Source organism: Dryobates pubescens, chromosome 6, assembly GCF_014839835.1.
Source record: "Dryobates pubescens isolate bDryPub1 chromosome 6, bDryPub1.pri, whole genome shotgun sequence".
In the NCBI taxonomy this organism is placed as follows: Eukaryota; Metazoa; Chordata; class Aves; order Piciformes; family Picidae; genus Dryobates; species Dryobates pubescens.
The window spans coordinates 5,476,565-5,495,243 of record NC_071617.1 but is presented as its reverse complement, the minus strand read 5'-3'; the positions used below and the strand labels follow the sequence as shown (position 1 = coordinate 5,495,243).

General features: G+C 45.5%; 1 protein-coding gene across 1 annotated transcript in view; it reads left to right on the top strand.

Moving 5' to 3' along the window:
• The window catches only part of ME1 (malic enzyme 1), a 221,716-nt gene that overhangs the window by 168,443 nt on the left and 34,594 nt on the right, over positions 1 to 18,679 (top strand). The window contains exons 7-8 of the mRNA XM_054162557.1: positions 3,500 to 3,609; positions 17,149 to 17,246. Coding sequence (XP_054018532.1) covers positions 3,500 to 3,609; positions 17,149 to 17,246 — 208 coding nt within the window. The remainder of the gene's footprint in view (positions 1 to 3,499; positions 3,610 to 17,148; positions 17,247 to 18,679) is intronic.

Here is an 18,679-nt window from a genome sequence, read left to right as displayed (position 1 = left end):
GCTATGGGTTAGGGGTGAACCTTGTAGCGCAGGGTTCTGGGTTGGACTTGATGATCCTGAGGGTCTTTTCCAACCTGAATGTTTCTGTGATTCTGCTTCTGTATTGCTCTGCTGGATGAGGCAGGAGCTGTTTGTCTGTCTCACTTGCATTTATGCTGATGGCAGATAAGGAAAAAGCCCCTTTAACTCAAACAGGATGTGTGTTGAGATCTTGCCCTGTTAGACCCTAGTGGTAATGATTTCATAGCCACACCTTACTGCAATCGTGTTTATGAGTTTTAATCAAACAGTCTGTGCAAATTGTCATTGAGTCAAGTTTTAAACACTTAAATATTCAAAACTTAAATAATGGGGCTTCTGAGAACTTCTCTGGTAATATTATTCCAGGGTTGGTGATACCTCCAGATCCAAAATTGCACGGGCAATACTAATTCTATATTTTAACCTTGCCATGGTTTCCTGTTGTGGTTTCTTTACACCCATGTGAGATTGACAATATTCAAGTCATAGGTGTGGTGTTGTTTCTTTTTCTCCCTAGGTGCCAGTCTGCTGTGAGCTTGAATTCAGGCTTTGCATAGCTTTTGTCTAGAAATGCCTTTGGGGGTTTGGGGGGTTTGTGGGTTGTTTCAGCTTTGGTTTTGTTTGAAGAAACTATTTTAACATGCCATATGGGAGCATGAAGCAGGGAATGCAGAGATGGGGCCATTACACAGTGCACACTAGGAATATTAAATGAATGTAATTTGTTACTAACTTTCAACCTTATTGGCATAGCAGGGCAATTTCTTACTTGTTAGATATTGGCATATGACTCTAGTGCTAGGAATCTGGAGTTCCATAGAATCATAGAATGGTTTGGGTTGGAAGAGACCTCCAAAAGTATCACAGTATCACAGTATAACTAAGGTTGGAAGAGACCCCAAGGATCATCGAGTCCAACCTGTCCCAACAGACCTCACAACTAGACCATGGCACCAAGTGCCACGTCCAATCTCCCCTTGAACACCTCCAGGGATGGCGACTCCACCACCTCCCTGGGCAGCATGACGAATGACTTGCTCAGTGAAGAACTTTTTCCTCACTTCGAGTCTAAACCTCCCCTGGCACAGCTTGAGACTGTGTCCTCTTGTTCTGGTGCTGGTTGCCTGGGAGAAGAGACCAACCCCTTTCTGTCTACAACCTCCTTTCAGGTAGTTGTAGAGGGCAATGAGGTCACCCCTGAGCCTTCTCTTCTCCAGGCTAAACAATCCCAGCTCCCTCAGCCTCTCCTCACAGTGCTTGTGCTCAAGTCATCTAGTCCAACCCCTCTGAAGTGAGCAGGGACATTCTACACTAGATCAGGTTGGTCAGAGCCTTGTTGAGCCTGACCTTGATGATCTCCAGGGATGGGGCCTCGACCACCTCCCTAGGCAACCTGTTCCGGAGTTCCATCACCCTCCTGGTAAAGAACTTGTCCAATCTAAATGTGCTCTTCTCTAATTTCAAACCATTGCCCCTCATCCTATCACTGCAGGCCTTTGTAAACAGTCCTTCTTCAGTCTTGTTGTATGCCCCCTTCAGGTCCCCAACTTTTAGTGTGTGTTAGCCAAGTGTAACTGGATTCAGATTTGTGGCTAACACTTTCCTTCCTTACAGTGTTCTCATATAGGATCATGGAATTGTTAGGGTTGGAAGGGATCTCAATGATCATATAGTTCCAAGTCCCCTGACACTGGCAGGGACACCTCACACGACAGCAGGTTGCTCACAGCCACATCCAGCCTGGACTTAAAAACCTTCAGGGATGAGGCTTCCACCACCTCCCTGGGCAACCTGTGCCAGTCTCTCACCACCCTCATGGGGAAGAACTTCCAGACATCCAATCTGAATCTACCCATTTCTAGTATTGCTCCATTCCCCCCAGTCCTATCACTCCCTGACACCCTAAAAAGTCCCTCTCCAGCTTTCCTGTAGGCCCCCTTCAGATCCTGGAAGGCCACAATTAGTTCTCCTTGGCGCCTTCTCTTCTCCAGACTGAAGAGCCCCAACTCCCTCAGTCTGTCCTCATAGGAGAGGAGCTCCAGCCCTCTGATCAGCCTTGTGGCCCTTCTCTGGACATGCTCCAGCACCTCCAGATCCTTCCTGTAACAGGGGCTCCAGAACTGGATGCAGTACTCCACATGGGGTCTCACCAGAGCAGAGTAGAGGGGGAGAATCACCTTTTTCAACCTGCTGGCTATACTTCTCTTGATGCAGCCCAGGCTCTGGTTGGCTTTCTGGGCTGCAAGTGCACTCTGCTGGCTCACGTTGAGCTTCTCATCCCCCAGCACCCCCAAGTTCTTCAGGGCTGCTCTCAAGCCAGTCCCTGCCCAGCCTATATCAGTGCTTGGGATTGCCCCAGCCCAGATGCAGGACCTTGATATGTTTATCCTTTGTCTAGGTTAACCATGTTTCATAATAAGAATGGTTGAGTATCATGTTGGGAGTGATGTCATGCTGCTGACCTGCATAATGACAATAAAACAAAATCCATGTTCTGAATATGTTACCTTTTAACTGACTTCTTTTGGGGGATAGTTGTTTGGTTTTATTTGTTTGGTTTTTTGCCCACTAGCTGATTGCTCAGTGAAGACTTCTGCTGAGATGTCCTATGAGGAGAGGCTGAGGGAGCTGGGGTTGTTTAGCCTGGAGAAGTGGAGGCTCAGGGGAGACCTTATTGCCATCTACAACTAGCTGAAGGGTGGTTGTAGCCAGGTGGGGGCTGGTCTCTTCTCCCAGGCAACCAGCACCAGAACAACAGAGTGATTGCCCATTGGAATGGGCTGCCTGGGGAGGTGGTGGAGTCGCCATCACTGGAGGTTTTCAGGAGGAGACTTGATGGGGTGCTTGGTGCCGTGGGTTAGATGTTTGGGTGGTGTTGGATTGGTTGATGGGTTGGACGCCATGATCTTGAAGGTCTCTTCCAACCTGGTTTATTCTATGTAATGTAATTCTATGTAATGTAATGTAACAAGAGGACACAGTCTCAAGCTGTGCCAGGGGAGGTTTAGGCAGATCTTGTAGGGAAGTTCTTCACGGAAAGAGAGCTCGGCCATTGGAATGGGCTGCCTAAGGAGATGGTGGAGTCACCATCACTGGAAGTGTTTAAAAAGAGTGGATGAGGCACTTGGTGCCATGGTTTAGTTGATTAGATGGTGTTGGGTGATTGGTTGGACTTGATAATCTCACAGATCTTTTCCAACCTGGTTAATTCTGTAAATTCATGTGTGCAGAGAGATGAAGAGCTCTTCCCCTGATCTTTTATTCTTAACTTAGAACTGAGCAAAGTGTCTTAGTCTAGTTGTGCCTTCTAGGTCATTCATAGGAATGTAAAGATACAGACCAGAACAGAAAAAAGCATTAGCAGATGTATATATCACATTATACTTGTATTCAAGATCTGTCCACAACTGTTACTAGCTTGTTAATACAACTGTCTGTTATTTCAATGGAATGCCCATTTTCCCTCCTGTCTTCCCAGGTATGGCATGAACTGCCTCATTCAGTTTGAGGATTTTGCTAACGCTAACGCATTCCGCCTCCTGCACAAGTACCGGAACAAGTACTGCACTTTCAATGACGACATTCAAGGTAACAAACTCTCTTGTCTTCTTTCTTCTTATGCCAGAAAATAATCTAGTCTTAACTGATGTGCCAGAGAGAGGAGAAAAAAAAAAGTGTTTCAGCTTTCCTGTGATATTTGAAGAGGTTCAGTCCAGGTCACAGTTTGCTTTGGTTTTCCTCAGCATGGGTTTCTGGTGAGCTCTCTTTGCTCTTAATCTCTCTTCTCTCAGACATGTCCAATGCTTTATTGAGATGTTCACCCTTCAGGGTTTGGGTTATTTTCGGTAGTTTGGTGTGTGAATGGCTTTCCCATATGAATCTCAAGCTGTGCCAGTGGAAGTTTAGGCTCGAGGTGAGGAGAAAGTTCTTCCCAGAAAGAGTTGTTGGCCATTGGAATGTGCTGCCCAGGGAGGTCATGGAGTCACCATCCCTGGAGCTGTGCAAAAAGGGATTAGACATGGCACTTGGGGCCATGGTTTAGTTAGTCATGAGGTGTTGGATGATAGGTTGGACTTGATGATCTCTGAGGTCTTTTCCAACCTTATTGATTCTATGATTCTATGATTGTATGAATTATTAACCTGGAATCTTTGGGCAAATGTCAAAGCTTAAACCTGGATTATACTTCCCTCGGGGTTTCTTTTTGTTACTGCAGTGACAACTGCTTCATTGTTTCTTCATGTGACAGAGCTTGCTTGCTAAATGTCCAACTGTATTTCAGTTCTTAAACTCCCAACTCAGTTAAATACATTTCTAATGTTCTTTGAAGTCTAAGGACTGCATTCAGTTTTAGAGGGTAATATCCCCCTGGTTTTGCTTTCCCATCTGAACATTTGTGGGACTTGGCAAAAGAAAAAGATCTAGGGTGGAAAAAGTCAGCAAGAAGGATTCCCCCAGTGTTCAGTCTAGACAGGCATCTTCTCCCTTCCTTGAGAACAAAGACAAGCAGGGCTGAAATGGCAGATGCTGCTCCTTGGGCTGCCTTATTTCCTGTCAGGAAACAAGCACTGGAAAATAACTTTCCCTAGGGCAGTAAGTGCACTGGCTCCCATCAAAAAAGCTGCTGGGTAGGGGTACCAAAGGAGGGCCCTGGGAACTCAGCTGCCTCTTACCTCCTCATGTTTCCTTGGGTGGATGGAGGTCTTCAAGAGTAGCAATATCAAAAATAAGAGTTTGACTATCTTAATTTCAGTTTGCAGTGACACTTTAAGCCAAGGATGGGGATCTTGAGTTTTCCAGAAGTCATTTTTGAGATCTAAGTCTTCTTTCAGGGGCGTAAGACATGGTGGTGAATTCCAATAGCCCTTGTCTTTCTGATGTTAGGAATTTGGCGAGCCACATAACTATGTTTCTGCTACAAGCCTGGCTGAGTTTTACTCCTGCATTTGAAACAGATTATGGAGGACAAACTCCCAGATGGGAAATAAAATACCATTTCCCTTTGTAAGCAGCATGGTGCTTCTGACCCTCCTGGGTCTGAGTGTGGCCATGACTACGACAGTCCAGTCCAGCAGACCAAACAGCAGATGGAATTTTCCCGCGTTGTTTAGGAGGCCATAGGGAATTCTCTTTCCTTGCAAGATAAAAATCCTCATCCCAAATGAGAAAGAGACTGAACTAGAATGTGGCTTTTTGAAAATGGAAAGGAAGCTTTTCATCAAAAGTGTACCAAACATGGGCAAACTAAGCTGAGAAAGCCTCCACTGTTTCCACAGGCGTTGCTAAAATCATGGTGTTCTTTAGGTGCCCCTTGGAAGGAGGTCTCTTGATGTTCAAAACTGTTGGAAAGTAGCCATTTGGCTTTTGACTGACCTGCCACAGTAGATGTCAGTCTTCCTTAGCACTGTAGACACGTGCAGTCTTTCAATTTACTCAGCTTCTGCAGCAGAATTTGTACCTGTGGGCACTTTGATATTTTCATCAGCAATATCTGAGCCTTATGGGTGATGTCCATCAATGCTTGTGGAGTTTCTAAGAGGTTAAAGCAGATCACAGAACTGTCAGGGTTGGAAGGAACCCCAGGGATCATCTACTTCCAACCCCCCTGCCATGGCCCAGGACACCTCACACTACAGCTGTGTTGCTCACAGCCACATCCAGCCTGGCCTTCAAAACTTCCCAAGGGATGAGGCTTCTACCGCCTCCCTGGGCAACCTGTGCCAGTGTCTCACCACCCTCATGAGGAAGAACTTCCTAACATCTTATCTAAATCTCCCCTCCTCTAGCTTGGATCCATTCCCCCTAGTCCTATCACTCCCTAATATCCTAAAAAGTCCCTCCCCACCTTTCTTGTAGGCCTCCTTCAGATATTGGAAGGCCACAATTAGGTCTCCTTGGAGCCTTATCCAAACTGAACGACCCCAACTCACTCAGTCTGTCCTCGTAGGAGAGGAGCCCCAGCTCTGTGACCATCCTTATGGCCCTTCTCTGGACACATTCCAGATACATTTGGCCTGCTTTGATCTATGCCATTTGTCATCATGTCTCTATAAATATCATTAGCTTTGGGTTTGGTTGGGGTTTTTTGTTTGTTTTTGTTGGTTTGTTTTTTTAGGGATATCTTGCCCTATAATGTGTCAGTGGAATAACAACAACCCATATATGGTGATCTCCCTCTTTTTAATCAGACTACTCAGTCTGGAGAATTGAAGGCTCCAGGGCAGACCTTATGGTGGCCTTCCAGTGTCTTAAGGGGACCTACAGGAAAGCTGGTGAAGGACTTTTTAGGGTTATGGGTAGTGATGGGACTAGGGGGAATGAAACAAAACTAGAAATGGGTAGAGTCAGATTGGATGTGAGGAAGAAGTTCTTCACCATGAGGGTGGTGAGACACTGGCACAGGTTGTCCAGGGAGGTGATGGAAGCCTCATGCCTGGAGGCTTTTAAAGCCAGGCTAGATGTGGCTGTGAGCAACCTGATGTAGTGTGAGATGTCCCTGCCCTTGGCAGGGGGGTTGGAACTAGATGATCCTTGAGGTCTCTTCCAAACCTTCCAGTTCTATGATTCTGTGATTCCAGCTCTATAATCTCTAAGGATCATTCACCTGATACATGAGGATGGAGGGTGCTAAACTTCTTTAGCTGTCCTTAGAGATGGTCAGTTTTTAATGGTATGATTTTTTCCCAGGCTACTTGAAAGGATGGCTTTCTCTGTAGGCAAGTTGCATTTTCTGGCCCTAGAGCAGTAAAGCTGACAAGCAGCATCAGGCCCATAAGGGCAAACACACACAATGTTGTATGTGGTTTGCCATCATCTTCTGAAGGTAGTGCATACATGACATTTTAAACATATTTCCTTCTAGTCCAGCTATTTGTCAAGCCAAAGCTATGTTAAAGACAGGAAGAAAAGTTTAATGCATAGAACCATAGAATTGTCAGGGTTGGAAGGGGCCCCCAAGATCATATAGTTCCAACCCCCCTGCCATGGCCCAGGACATCTCACACTACATCAGGCTGCTCACAGCCACATCCAGCCTGGCCTTCAACACCTCCAGGGACAGCGCCCCAACCACCTCCCTGCACAACCCATTCCAGGGCTAAAAAACCTCCAGGGAGGAGGCTTCCACCACCTCCCTGGGCAACCTGTTCCAGTGTCTCTCCACCCTCATGGGGAAGAACTTCTTCCTCACATCCAATCTGAATCTACCCACTTCTTTTTTTTTTTCCATTCCCCCCAGTCCTATCACTCTCTGACACCCTCAAAAGTCCCTCCCCAGCTTTCTTGTAGCCCCCTTCAGATAATGGAAGGCCACACTTAGGTCTCCTGGGAGCTTTCTCTTCTCCAGACTGAACAGCCCCAACTCTCTCATGTTTCATGGAAGTGCTTGAGGGTTTTTTCACTGTCACAGGATATGTAGGCAAGGGATTCCTATATATCCAAGTGATGCAATGAGGACCTAAAATCTTTTAAAACCCAATACATGGTCCTGACTCCTGCCAGACACTATGAAAGGGAAGTTATGGCAAGCTGATGACCCATTTGCAAGTAGTAACTTGCAAGTAACACAGTTGGCTTCTGTTGGCTTGCAGCTCTTTGCAGCCTGTCAGCATGCCCCTGACTGCCACTGCAGAATCATTGGAAAAAGCTGTCTGCCAAACACTGATCATAGGAAACCACTGAAGATTGGCCACTGAGGGTCACCTACGGAGAGCTTGCTCTCCATCCCTGCTATGTTTGCTTGGGAAAAAGCTTTGTAACTTTTTCTACTTCCCCTCTCTGTACTCAAGCAATTGGCAACAAGGGCAAAGAGGATTCTGACCAACTGCTCTGAATCAGTATTGGAATAACAAAACTGCTCTTTTTTATCATTCTAGAAAGCATCTTGGGTTTTTAGGTGGATGGATGGCTCTGGGAAACCTGATCTAATGGAGGATGCCACTGCTCACTGCAGGGAGGTTGGACTAGATGACCTTCAGAGGTCCCTTCCAACCCAAACCATTCTGTGTTTCTGTGATGATCAATTAGGCATAATATTTTCAAAATAGTTTTTACAAACACAATAGCAAAAATACTGCTTGAGGGAGAAAACATGCACTGTTTTCCTCCTTGGATTCTTGTTTGGTTTTATTGTGACCATAAATCAGCTTGCTGTTTGGGTTCCCTTCCCTTCCCTTCCCTTCCCTTCCCTTCCCTTCCCTTCCCTTCCCTTCCCTTCCCTTCCCTTCCCTTCCCTTCCCTTCCCTTCCCTTCCCTTCCCTTCCCTTCCCTTCCCTTCCCTTCCCTTCCCTTCCCTTCCCTTCCCTTCCCTTCCCTTCCCTTCCCTTCCCTTCCCTTCCCTTCCCTTCCCTTCCCTTCCCTTCCCTTCCCTTCCCTTCCCTTCCCTTCCCTTCCCTTCCCTTCCCTTCCCTTCCCTTCCCTTCCCTTCCCTTCCCTTCCCTTCCCTTCCCTTCCCTTCCCTTCCCTTCCCTTCCCTTCCCTTCCCTTCCCTTCCCTTCCCTTCCCTTCCCCTCCCCTGATTATTTCTAACTATTAGAGAGCATTTTCCAAAACAGAGATATTTTTCCCCATCATAATTTCCTATGTGGGAGCAATATTAAAGTTGTACTGTCAAGCTTTGCAACATTCAGAAGTACCCTGAGTCAGATCAGGTTGCTAGCTTTGCTCATCCATCTGCAGTATATGTACCAAGAAGGTGCCACAGGACAGGGTGGAATTTTCTTTAAGATACGTGTCATTGTTTTTTCTCTTTAACTCCTGCCTGGGAGTGGATCAATGATAGACTAAGAACCAGGGCTTGCATTGCCAGACAAAGCTGTTTATCAGGGGCAGAAGATGTTCTCTGCTTGAAGGAGGCAGGGCTGGGATTCACAGTTGAAAATTCCTTTGGAGAAGCTAACTTTTCCCTGCCATTAAGATTGATTAAAGAACTCATAGGTACAGATCCAGATTTCAGTGGCCAAAATCCCAGTCATGGGAGGGATTGGCTTGGGTTATGCCTGCCTGCCTGTCAACAAACCCCGCTGGAGCAGAGCAGGATGCCACACTGCTCCCTTTCCATACCCATCTTGGTTTTGGTGTGTCTGTTTAAAGACTTTTTGCTTCTTGAGTACAGCCAGTGGCTTAAGGCAAATTTCTACCTCTCGGAAGCCTTGCATTTGTTTTACATGCTTCTCTCAAAGCTCATCACCTGGCAGTTGCTTGTAGTCATTGCTGACACAGATACATCAATACCTTTAAGCTTGTTGCCTCTATTGCAGGACAATTATTTCAGTTACTTCAGTTGTGTTGATGTTTTTTCATCATCTCTATACTTTAAAATTGCCCTAATGGAAAATGCCAAAGTTATGCAGAAAAAGCCAATCGACATAAATCCTGTTTGTCTATGCAGTACAATGCTGTGAGGTTATATTCCAGTGTCATAGCTCTGTTGCTCTGTGCCCACAGCTGCAATGCTTTCCCCCTTTACGGGCACAGAGCCTGCATTCTATGCCAACAGAAATATTTAGGCAGAGAGATTGCCCTGGGTTGGAATTAACTTTTGTGTCCATCATGGCCTTCGATGTCGTTAGTTTCTAACAGCTGTGCTGTTTAATTGCACCAAACTTGGATGAAAAGAAACACCCCACGTGAAAATGCAGAGCATGTATAATGGAAGGTGATTATTCCATCTTCCATGTGTGGTTTGATTTACAAGATCTGCCGAATGCTCAGCGGGCTGCCATTGAAATAATGACACAAATTACATCTGGGAGTTACAGGTCATTGCCAATTTAAGGTTAAGTCAGTGCAGTTCTCAGAAACCAGAAGTTCTCAGTCACAAGCATTCTCCATTTTTAAGATGTAACTGGGTTTTTTTTAGCATTAACGTTGGAAATGATACATTTGGTCCCTGGAAATTCCAGTTTTGGAAATGGAATTGTAAGAAAGGTTTGAAGGTTGTTGTTGTTGTGGCTGTGATGGGCAAGGGGCTTCCAATTCATTCTCTGACCAAGGATTTGGAAAAGAGAGTCTTGAATGAATTGTAATGGCTGATAAGTTCACAAAATTACACCATTGTCAGGGTTGGAAGGGAGCCCAAGGATCAACTTATTCCCAGAGCCACATCCAGCCTGGACTTAAAAATGTCCAGGGATGGGGCTTCCATCAACTCCTTGGGCAACCTGTTCCAGTGTCTCACCACCCTTATAATGAACTTCTTCCTAATGTCTAATCTAAATCTCCCCTCCTCTAGCTTGGATCCATTCCACTTAGACCTATCACTACCCAACACCCTCAAATGGGGAAGAACTTCTTCCTAACATCCAATCTGAATCTACCCACATATAATTTTTGTTCCATTCCCCCCAGTCCTATCACTCTCTGACACCCTAAAAAGTCCCTCCCCAGCTTTCTTGTAGGCCCCCTTCAGATACTGGAAGGCCACAAGAAGGCCTTCTCAGAGCCTTCTCTGCCCCAAACTGAACAGCCCCAGCTCTCTCAGACTTTCTTCACAGGAGAGGTGCTCCAGCCCTCTGATCATAGATCTCAAATTCTGCTGTGCAAACTATAGAAAATCTCTTTCATAATATGAAGTGACATTTGCTTCAAAGTGACAGCTGGACTTGGTGATCTTAGAGGTCTTTTCCAACTGTGACATTATGAAAGAGACATTGGGCTTCCTAAAACTTTTCTTAAACCAGATGTTACTAAGACCTATACTGTGGGGTTATGTGAAGAGTATCTTCTGGTATATTCAGGATATCTTTTACCTATTACACAGTGGAAAATTTATACTGAAACCCCTCTACTCTGCCTGGTGAGGCCAAATCTGGAGTACTGTGTCCAGTTCTGGGACCCTTAGTTCAGGAAAGACCTCAGGCAACTGCTTGAAAGAGTCCAGCACAGAACCACAAAAATTGTTAGGGAAGTGGAACATCTTCCTTATGAGGAGAGACTGAGGGAGCTGAGGCTCTTCAGCTTGGAGGAGACTAAGAGGTGACCTCATTAATGTTTATTACGATGTGCAGGGTGAGTGCCAAGGGGATAGAGCCAGGCTCTGCTGGGTGATGCCCAGTGACAGGACAAGGGGCAGTGGGTGGAAGCTGAGGCATAGGAGGCTCCATGGAAACAGGAGAATTTTTTCTTTCCCCTGTGAGGGTGACAGAACAGTGGAACAGGCTGCCCAGGGGAGCTGTGGAATCTCCCTCTCTGGAGATATTTGAGACCCACCTGGATGCATTCCTGTGTGATCTGCTCTAGGTGCTCCTGCTCTGGCAGGGGGGTTGGACTGGATGATCTTTCAAGGTCCCTTCCAGCCCCTAATATTCTGTGATGCTGTGATCAGTATGCTTTCAGGAACACCCCCTGTAGTTTTGTATGCTTTCCACACCTATGTGCAAGGGTGTGCATATACAACAAGTAGGTTTATGTCCAAGTATTTTTCTGTTTGATTATTTTCCTCCTTATGGGTTACAAAAAGCAAATCCATTCTCATCATGTTCCTGGGCAACTGGCTCCATGTGGCCCTGCTTTTGGCAGAGTCTTTGCACTAGATGACCTCCCAGCCTCAGCCACCCTGCGCTTCTGGGACTCTCTATCCCTTTTCAAATGCACCAAACAGCTGCTCTTTTAAAGAGGCTCCATTTCTCCTTTACTAGAGCTTTTCCTCCTCTTTGCACTGCCTGCTGCAGCTGCAGAGCCAGGCAGCATGCATACAAAGCTTTGAAAAGTCACTTCATGGCAAGGAGAAGGAGCTTGCATCTCTTTAAGGTCCTTTTGAGCAACCCATGGCCGCTGTGTTTGCTTCACAAGCAACTAAGAGTGCACTTCTTAGGCAGGATCTTTACTCTCACCTTTCTTCCCCAGTAAGGGTAGGAGAGGGTTGATATTTTTTCCTGGCACTCTAGGCCACGTTAGCATGGAATTTCTAGTGTGTTGTATATTGAGAAATATGGATTTTACTTTTACCACTTCCTAATCTTTAGTCCAGAATGAATAGCTCAGATTTTAGGATATAGAATCATAGAATCAGTAAGGTTGGAAAAAGACCTGAGAGATCATCAAGTCCAACCTGTCACCCAAGATCTCATGACAACTAAACCATGGCCCCAAGTGCCACGTCCAGTCCCCTCTTGAACACCTCCAGTGATGGTGACTCCACCACCTCCCTGGGCAGCACATTCCAATGGCAAATAACTCTTTCTGGGAAGAACTTTGTCCCCACCTTGAGCCTAAACTTCTCCTGGCGAAGCTTGAGACTGTGTCCTCTTGTTCTGGTGCTGGTTGCTGGGAGAAGAGACCAACCCCCACCTGGCTACACCCTCCCTTCAGGTAGTATGCTGCAGGAATTCCTCCCCTCTGCTTGTTTGCTAGCTTTGTAAATTGAGGTAGGGAACATGACATAAAGGAGCTACTGATAGTTGATTACAAGCTTTACCAGTTTAACTTTTTGAGATTTTAAGCCATGGACAAGTGTTAATTTCAATGAAATGACATCAAATAAAAATCCATGCCTAGTTCCACATTTCTGGGGGCTTTCTTCCCCCTTACCTTTTTTTTTCTTCAGTTGTTGAATCAGCTGAAAGAAGACTTTGTGCTCCAAAGCACTTTAAGTGTGCCAACCCCAAAAGGCTGTGATCTTCAGGGTTTCCATTGACATATCCATGCTCAGTCATACAGTTTACAGTAACAAGTAAGGCTAAAGAATCTTGGACAGAAAACAAAGACCTGGTAAAGTATGGTGTGCTTTGAAATTTCACATCTACCAGATTTTTATAAGATGTGACTCACCTTCCTGGAAAACTGTAACAAAGTCTTTGCTGTCAAGGAATGTTTGCTGTCAGGGGATATTTTAGAGCAAAATGTCCTCTGTTAAACCTGCTGGTGTTACCCTGCTAGAAATTCAGGGAGAATAGAGTCAATTCTCAAAATCATATCCATGAACAATGTCTTTCTTATCCTGCACACAAGGAACTTAACCTGTGCTCTATGGGAGAGGGAGGTGAAGCCATTTCTCTCCTTCCTGTAGCAGTGACAGTCGGAAAAGCAGTGAAATTCTGCTTCTGCTTCCTAATGTCTTCAAGAAGTGGTGAGGCTTTGACAGATGGATATGAGATGCATTTTGATTCTTTTCAGAGACTCAAGGCAGTGTTCAGGCTGAAATTTAAGGTCATGCTGCTAGTCAGAGCAGTTCTGGTTAGACAGATCTGCTATTCACACTGGCAGTGCCCCCCTCCTTTGAATAGGAAGGAATAAGGGAAGCTGCTGACGAGGAGTGATGACAGCCACTGCCAGCAGCAGCAATAGTGAGTTCAGTAATCGAATAAACTGGGTTATTATGCTTTTTGGAGGCAAATGGCTGAATAAAAGCAAGGTGGAGTACTTCAAAAATGCCCAGTTTAGAGCAGTTCTTCTGTGCAAATCATGATTCATGAGTCACAGAATCACAGAATCAAACAGGTTGGGAAGGACCTCAGAGATATCAGGTCCAACACCTCATCACAACTAAACCATGGCTCCAAGTGCCACGTCCAGTCCCCTCTTGAACACCTCCAGGGACGGTGACTCCACCACCTCCCTGGGCAGCACATTCCAATGGCCAATTACTCTTTCTGGAACTTTCTCCTCACCTTGAGCCTAAACTTCCCCTGATGCAGCTTGAGACTGTGTCCTCTTGTTCTGGTGCTGGTTGCCTGGGAGAAGAGACCAACCCTCACCTGGCTACAACCTCCTTTCAGGTAGTTGTAGAGAGCAAGAAGGTCTCCCCTGAACCTCTTCCAGGCTAAACAACCCCAGCTCCTTCATCCTTTCCTCACAGGGTTGTGCTTCAGACCTCTCACCAGCCTCATTACCCTTCTCTGGACACGTTCAAGTGTCTCAATGTCCTTCTTAAAATGAGGAGTCTAGAACTGGACAGAGTAATCAAGGTATGGCCCAACCACTGCTGAGTAGAGGGGCACAATGACTTCCCTGCTTCTGCTGGTCACACTATAGTCAATCTATAAGCCTTTGTATATTGCTGTTATAACCTTTGTTCTGAATCATCTTCGTAATGAACACACACTTCACAATAGCTCACATCCCATGGTAACTGATAATGAATTTGAGGGACTATTTTATTCATGTTTTGTATCTCTTGGTGTTAGGTTGATGGTTGGACTCGATGATCTTAGTGGTCTTTTCCAACCAAAACACTTCTATGATTCTTTGATTCTATTATAAGAGTCTGTAAAACTATCCCAACTGGTAATATGTCATCACAGTCCACTTTTCTGGTTAACAAATGTAGCATCAGTCCATCAGCCGTGAAGATAAGCAGGATCCAGAGAAGGGCCACGAGGATGATCAGAGGACTGGAGCACCTCTCCTATGAGGACAGACTAAGGGAGTTGGGGCTGTTCAGTCTGGAGAGGAGAAGGCTTCAAGGAGACCTTATTGTGGCCTTACAGTATCTGAAGGGGTCCAACAGGAAAGCTGGTGAGGGACTTTTTAGGGTGTTAGGTAATAAGAGGACTAGGAGGAATGGAGCAAAACTAGAAATGGGTAGATTCAAACTGGATGTTAGGAAGAAGTTCTTCCCCATGAGGGTGGTGAGACACTGGCACAGGTTGCCCAGGGGGGTGGTAGAAGCCTCATCCCTGGAGGTTTTTAAGGCCAGGCTGGATGTGGCTCTGAGCAACCTGATCTAGTGTGAGGTGTCCCTGCCCATGGCGGGGGGGTTGGAACTGGATGATCCTTGAGGTCCCTTCCAACCCTAACATTTCTGTGATTCCATTGTTCCCATTCATTACAAATATACCATGTTTCATTCTGTCTCTGTCCCTTGAAGAGCAGCTTTCCTGGCTCTTTGAGAAGTCCTCTGCTGAGGGCAGGATGCTGCAGTGGCCACAGCTTCTGTCTTCAGGGGTTAGAAACAGAACCTTACAGTGCTCCAGCTGAGCTTTCCTTTTCAGGAGACCAGATTAATGGTTTTAGGAATAAGTCATGTTATGTAGGCTTCCTCCTTCTCCTCCTCCCCTGCCAGCACAGCTGTGTAATATAAAATGGAAGCAATAATTTGGCATCCAACAAGAGGATGGGATTGTTTTATTGCCAGTTGTGAGGATTGTTTGGTGGAGTACCCAGAGAAACTGAGAGTATGATCTGACTCCTCTCTGTTGCCATTTTTGGTCTTTGCCAGTTTGTCACTTGCCAGAGGAAGACTTAATTTCATCTGGGAAAGAAACAAGCTAGCTTTTGGGTTCTGTGAGGTGGAAGTGTCTCAGCCTGATGGTTGTTCACAAAATTGTGCCTCAGAAGAACCATTTCTTAGTTGTGGGGGTTTTTTTGTTAATGTCTTTAGAAATGTGAGAGAAGACAGTAAATGATCTCAGCTGTCAAAACTAGTCACAAAAATGACCAATCTGTGTGGTCTGAACATCAAGTGGTTGATAAGACAAGAGGCCAAAATGGAAGAAGAAGAAATATCACAACGTTGAGAATTGAAGCTTTGAACAAAAAGTCTGTTGAAGCACTGGAATAGCTTGCTGAGGAGATTGTAGGAGTATCTGAAAGATGTTAGGAACAAGTTAGACAAAGATCTGTCAGAAATCACAGAGGCATAGTTGATCCTGCCATTATGAACAGGCTTGGGTCAGATACCTGCTTATGATCCCTCCATTGCCCTACATTTTACTAATAGGTGATTCTCATGGTGAGGACCAAAATGTTTCCATTCAAAGACAGACAGGTATCTCATTCTTTGTGGTTCTGGTTTGGGGAAGAAAGGCTTCCCCAGGCTAGATGATAAAACTAAATGTTAAGTCTTTTTTCCTGTGTGGCATAACTCAGAAATAGATTTAAAAGGTGGTTCTAATGTTTTACTTGCTAGTCAGCTGGAACCTCTTTCACAGTGGACTGGAGTCCTGAGGGCTCTCGGATGTGGTAGGACAGTCGGTGTCCATAAATGAGCTGACCTTACCCTTTCAGCTGCCTTGGCCTCTCTGTAAATGTTCACACTTTGCTATTCTGCTCTACAACCTCCCTGTAAGAAATCAAGTTTTATTTTAGCCTTGTATTTTACTTTATTTGAAGTGTATCTGTTTGAAGAATGAGACCAGTATCTTAATTTTCAGTATCTAAAGTCACAGATTCACAGAATGGATCAGGTTGGAAGGACCCTCATAGGTCACCTTGTCCAAAGCCCCTGCTCTGTCTGGGCTCAATACCCTGTTCCTTCAGAGCATTCTGAAATGGCTCCCATGCCCCAGCCATTATTTTCATCCAGCAGAATCAGTCATAAAATTTGATGTTACTCTGAAGACAATCCCATTTGTGTTTAACTTTCATAAGAATACAGTAGAGCAAACTTCAGTCCCACTGAACTTTTTGTTATTACCCTAAGTATTGGTTGACAGCTGCTGACCATGAGCCAGCAGTGTGCCCAGGTGGCACAGAAGGCCAGTGGCATCTTGGCCTGGATCAGGAATAGTGTGGCCAGCAGGAGCAGGGATGGAATTCTGCCCTGTACTTGGAACTGGTGAGGCCTCACCTCCAACACTGTCTGCAGTTCTGGGCCCCTCACTTCAGGAAGGATCTTGAGATGCTGGACTGGGTCTAGAGGAGAGTGACCAGACTGGTGAGGGGGCTGGAACGAAAGTCTGATGAGGAAAGGCTGAGGGAGCTGGGGGTGTTCAGCCTGGAGAAGAGGAGACTTAGAGGGCACCTCATGACTCTCAACAACTACCTAAAAGGAAGTTGTGGTCAGGTGGGGGTCAGGCTCTTCTCCCAGGCAACTTGTGACAGGACAAGAGGGCATGGTATGAAGTTGCGCCAGGGGGTGTTTAGGTTAGACATTAGGAAACACTTCCTCACAGAAAGGCTGATTAGGCACTGGGATGGACTGCCCAGGGGGGTGGTGGAATTGCCATCCCTGGAAGTCTTTAAGAAAAGCTTGTATGTGTTACTTAGTGGCATGGTTTAGCTGATGTGGTGGTGTTAGGCCATAGGCTGGACTCGATGGTCTCAGAGGTCTTTTCCAGCCTCAACAATTCTGTGATTCTGTAAGTACTTGCATCTTTTACCAAAGCATGCTGTGCAATTATTTGCAGTTCAATGCTTTGTAATTATTTCCAGAATAACCAAACATATTCATGATTTGTTTTATTTCAGGCACTGCATCCGTGGCTGTTGCAGGTCTTCTTGCAGCTCTGCGTATCACCAAGAACAGGCTATCAGATCACACGGTGTTGTTCCAGGGAGCTGGAGAGGTAATGTGTTTTTATACATCAGGAAAAAATGTACTGTGAAGGTTTTATTCATATTTAATCAAGTCATATGTCTCCTAGTGAGGAAGAAGGTTAAAGGGGTAGAATGCTCGCTAACACCTCTTGGTGTTGGTTTGTAATTCAAATACAAACCTACAGAAAACTCTCTGATCATCTGGTCAAGCCTTGTAATTTTCATAAGGCATTCTGCAGAGGGCTGCTTTCTTTTTTTGATGCTTAAGGGTTTAGCTCTTCAGCTGTGAGTTATTGGAAATTGTTTAGAATAGAATAGAATAGAATAGAATAGAATAGAATTAAGCAGGTTGGAAAAGACCTTTGAGATCATCAAGTCCAACCTATTGCCCAACACCATCTAATCAACTAAACCATGGCACCAAGCACCCCATCCAGTCTCTTCATAAACACCTCCAGTGATGGTGACTCCACCACCTCCCTGGGCAGCACATTCCAATGGCCAGTCTCTCTTTCTGTGAAGATCTTCTTCCTCACCTCGAGCCTAAACCTCCCCTGGCACAGCTTGAGACTGTGTCTCTTGTTCTGGTGCTGGTTGCCTGGGAGAAGACACCAACCCCCACCTGGCTACAGCCTCCCTTCAGGTAGTTGTAGACAGCAAAACCAAAACTTTTGGAAAGATCAGGAAACAAGAGCAGGCCACCAAAGAGAAAAAAATATTATTTACCAGAGGAATTGTTATTTAGTATTAAGTAAGGTTCCATTGATTTGCCCCCCCATGATTAAATGTAGTTTTTCAGCATTCTGCTTGTCAAGATCATTCGGTTTTGAAGATTTTTGTGCACATTACTTTTTGATGTTAATTTTTCAATATAAATTCCTAAGCCACTGACACACAAATGAAGGTTGCACATACCTACAGTGTGGCTAGCTGTCATCTAGACCTGTATGAAGTCTGTTATCCTATCCAGGCTTCTGAAAAATGTTGTTTGTAGTCACCAAACCCCACAACAGGTGTAGTATACTAATCTAGCTTTGTGTGGTCCAGATACCTTTGATTGGACATTTGGTGCTACTGAGATCAGGTCTGCAGTTTTCAGTACAACTTGCATCCCTCTATGGCATGTCAGCACCTTTGTCCATCTCCCTGAAGTTCCTTCCCCTGGTTTTGGTCCAATACAGGTTAGAGGGTGCCCTGCCGGAAAGCAGCTCCATGGAGAAAGACCTTGGAGTCCTAGCGGACAGCAAGTTCTGCATGGGACAGCAATGTGCCCTTGTGGCCAAGAGAGCCAATGGGATCCTGGGGTGCATCAAAAAAAAAGGTGTCCAGCATGGCAGGGAGGTTCTTCTTCCCCTCTACTCTGCCCTGGTGAGACTGCACCTGCAATACTGTGTCCAGTTTTGGGCTCCCCAATTTAAGAGAGGCAAGAGACCTGCTGGAGAGGGTCCAAGGGAAAGCCAAG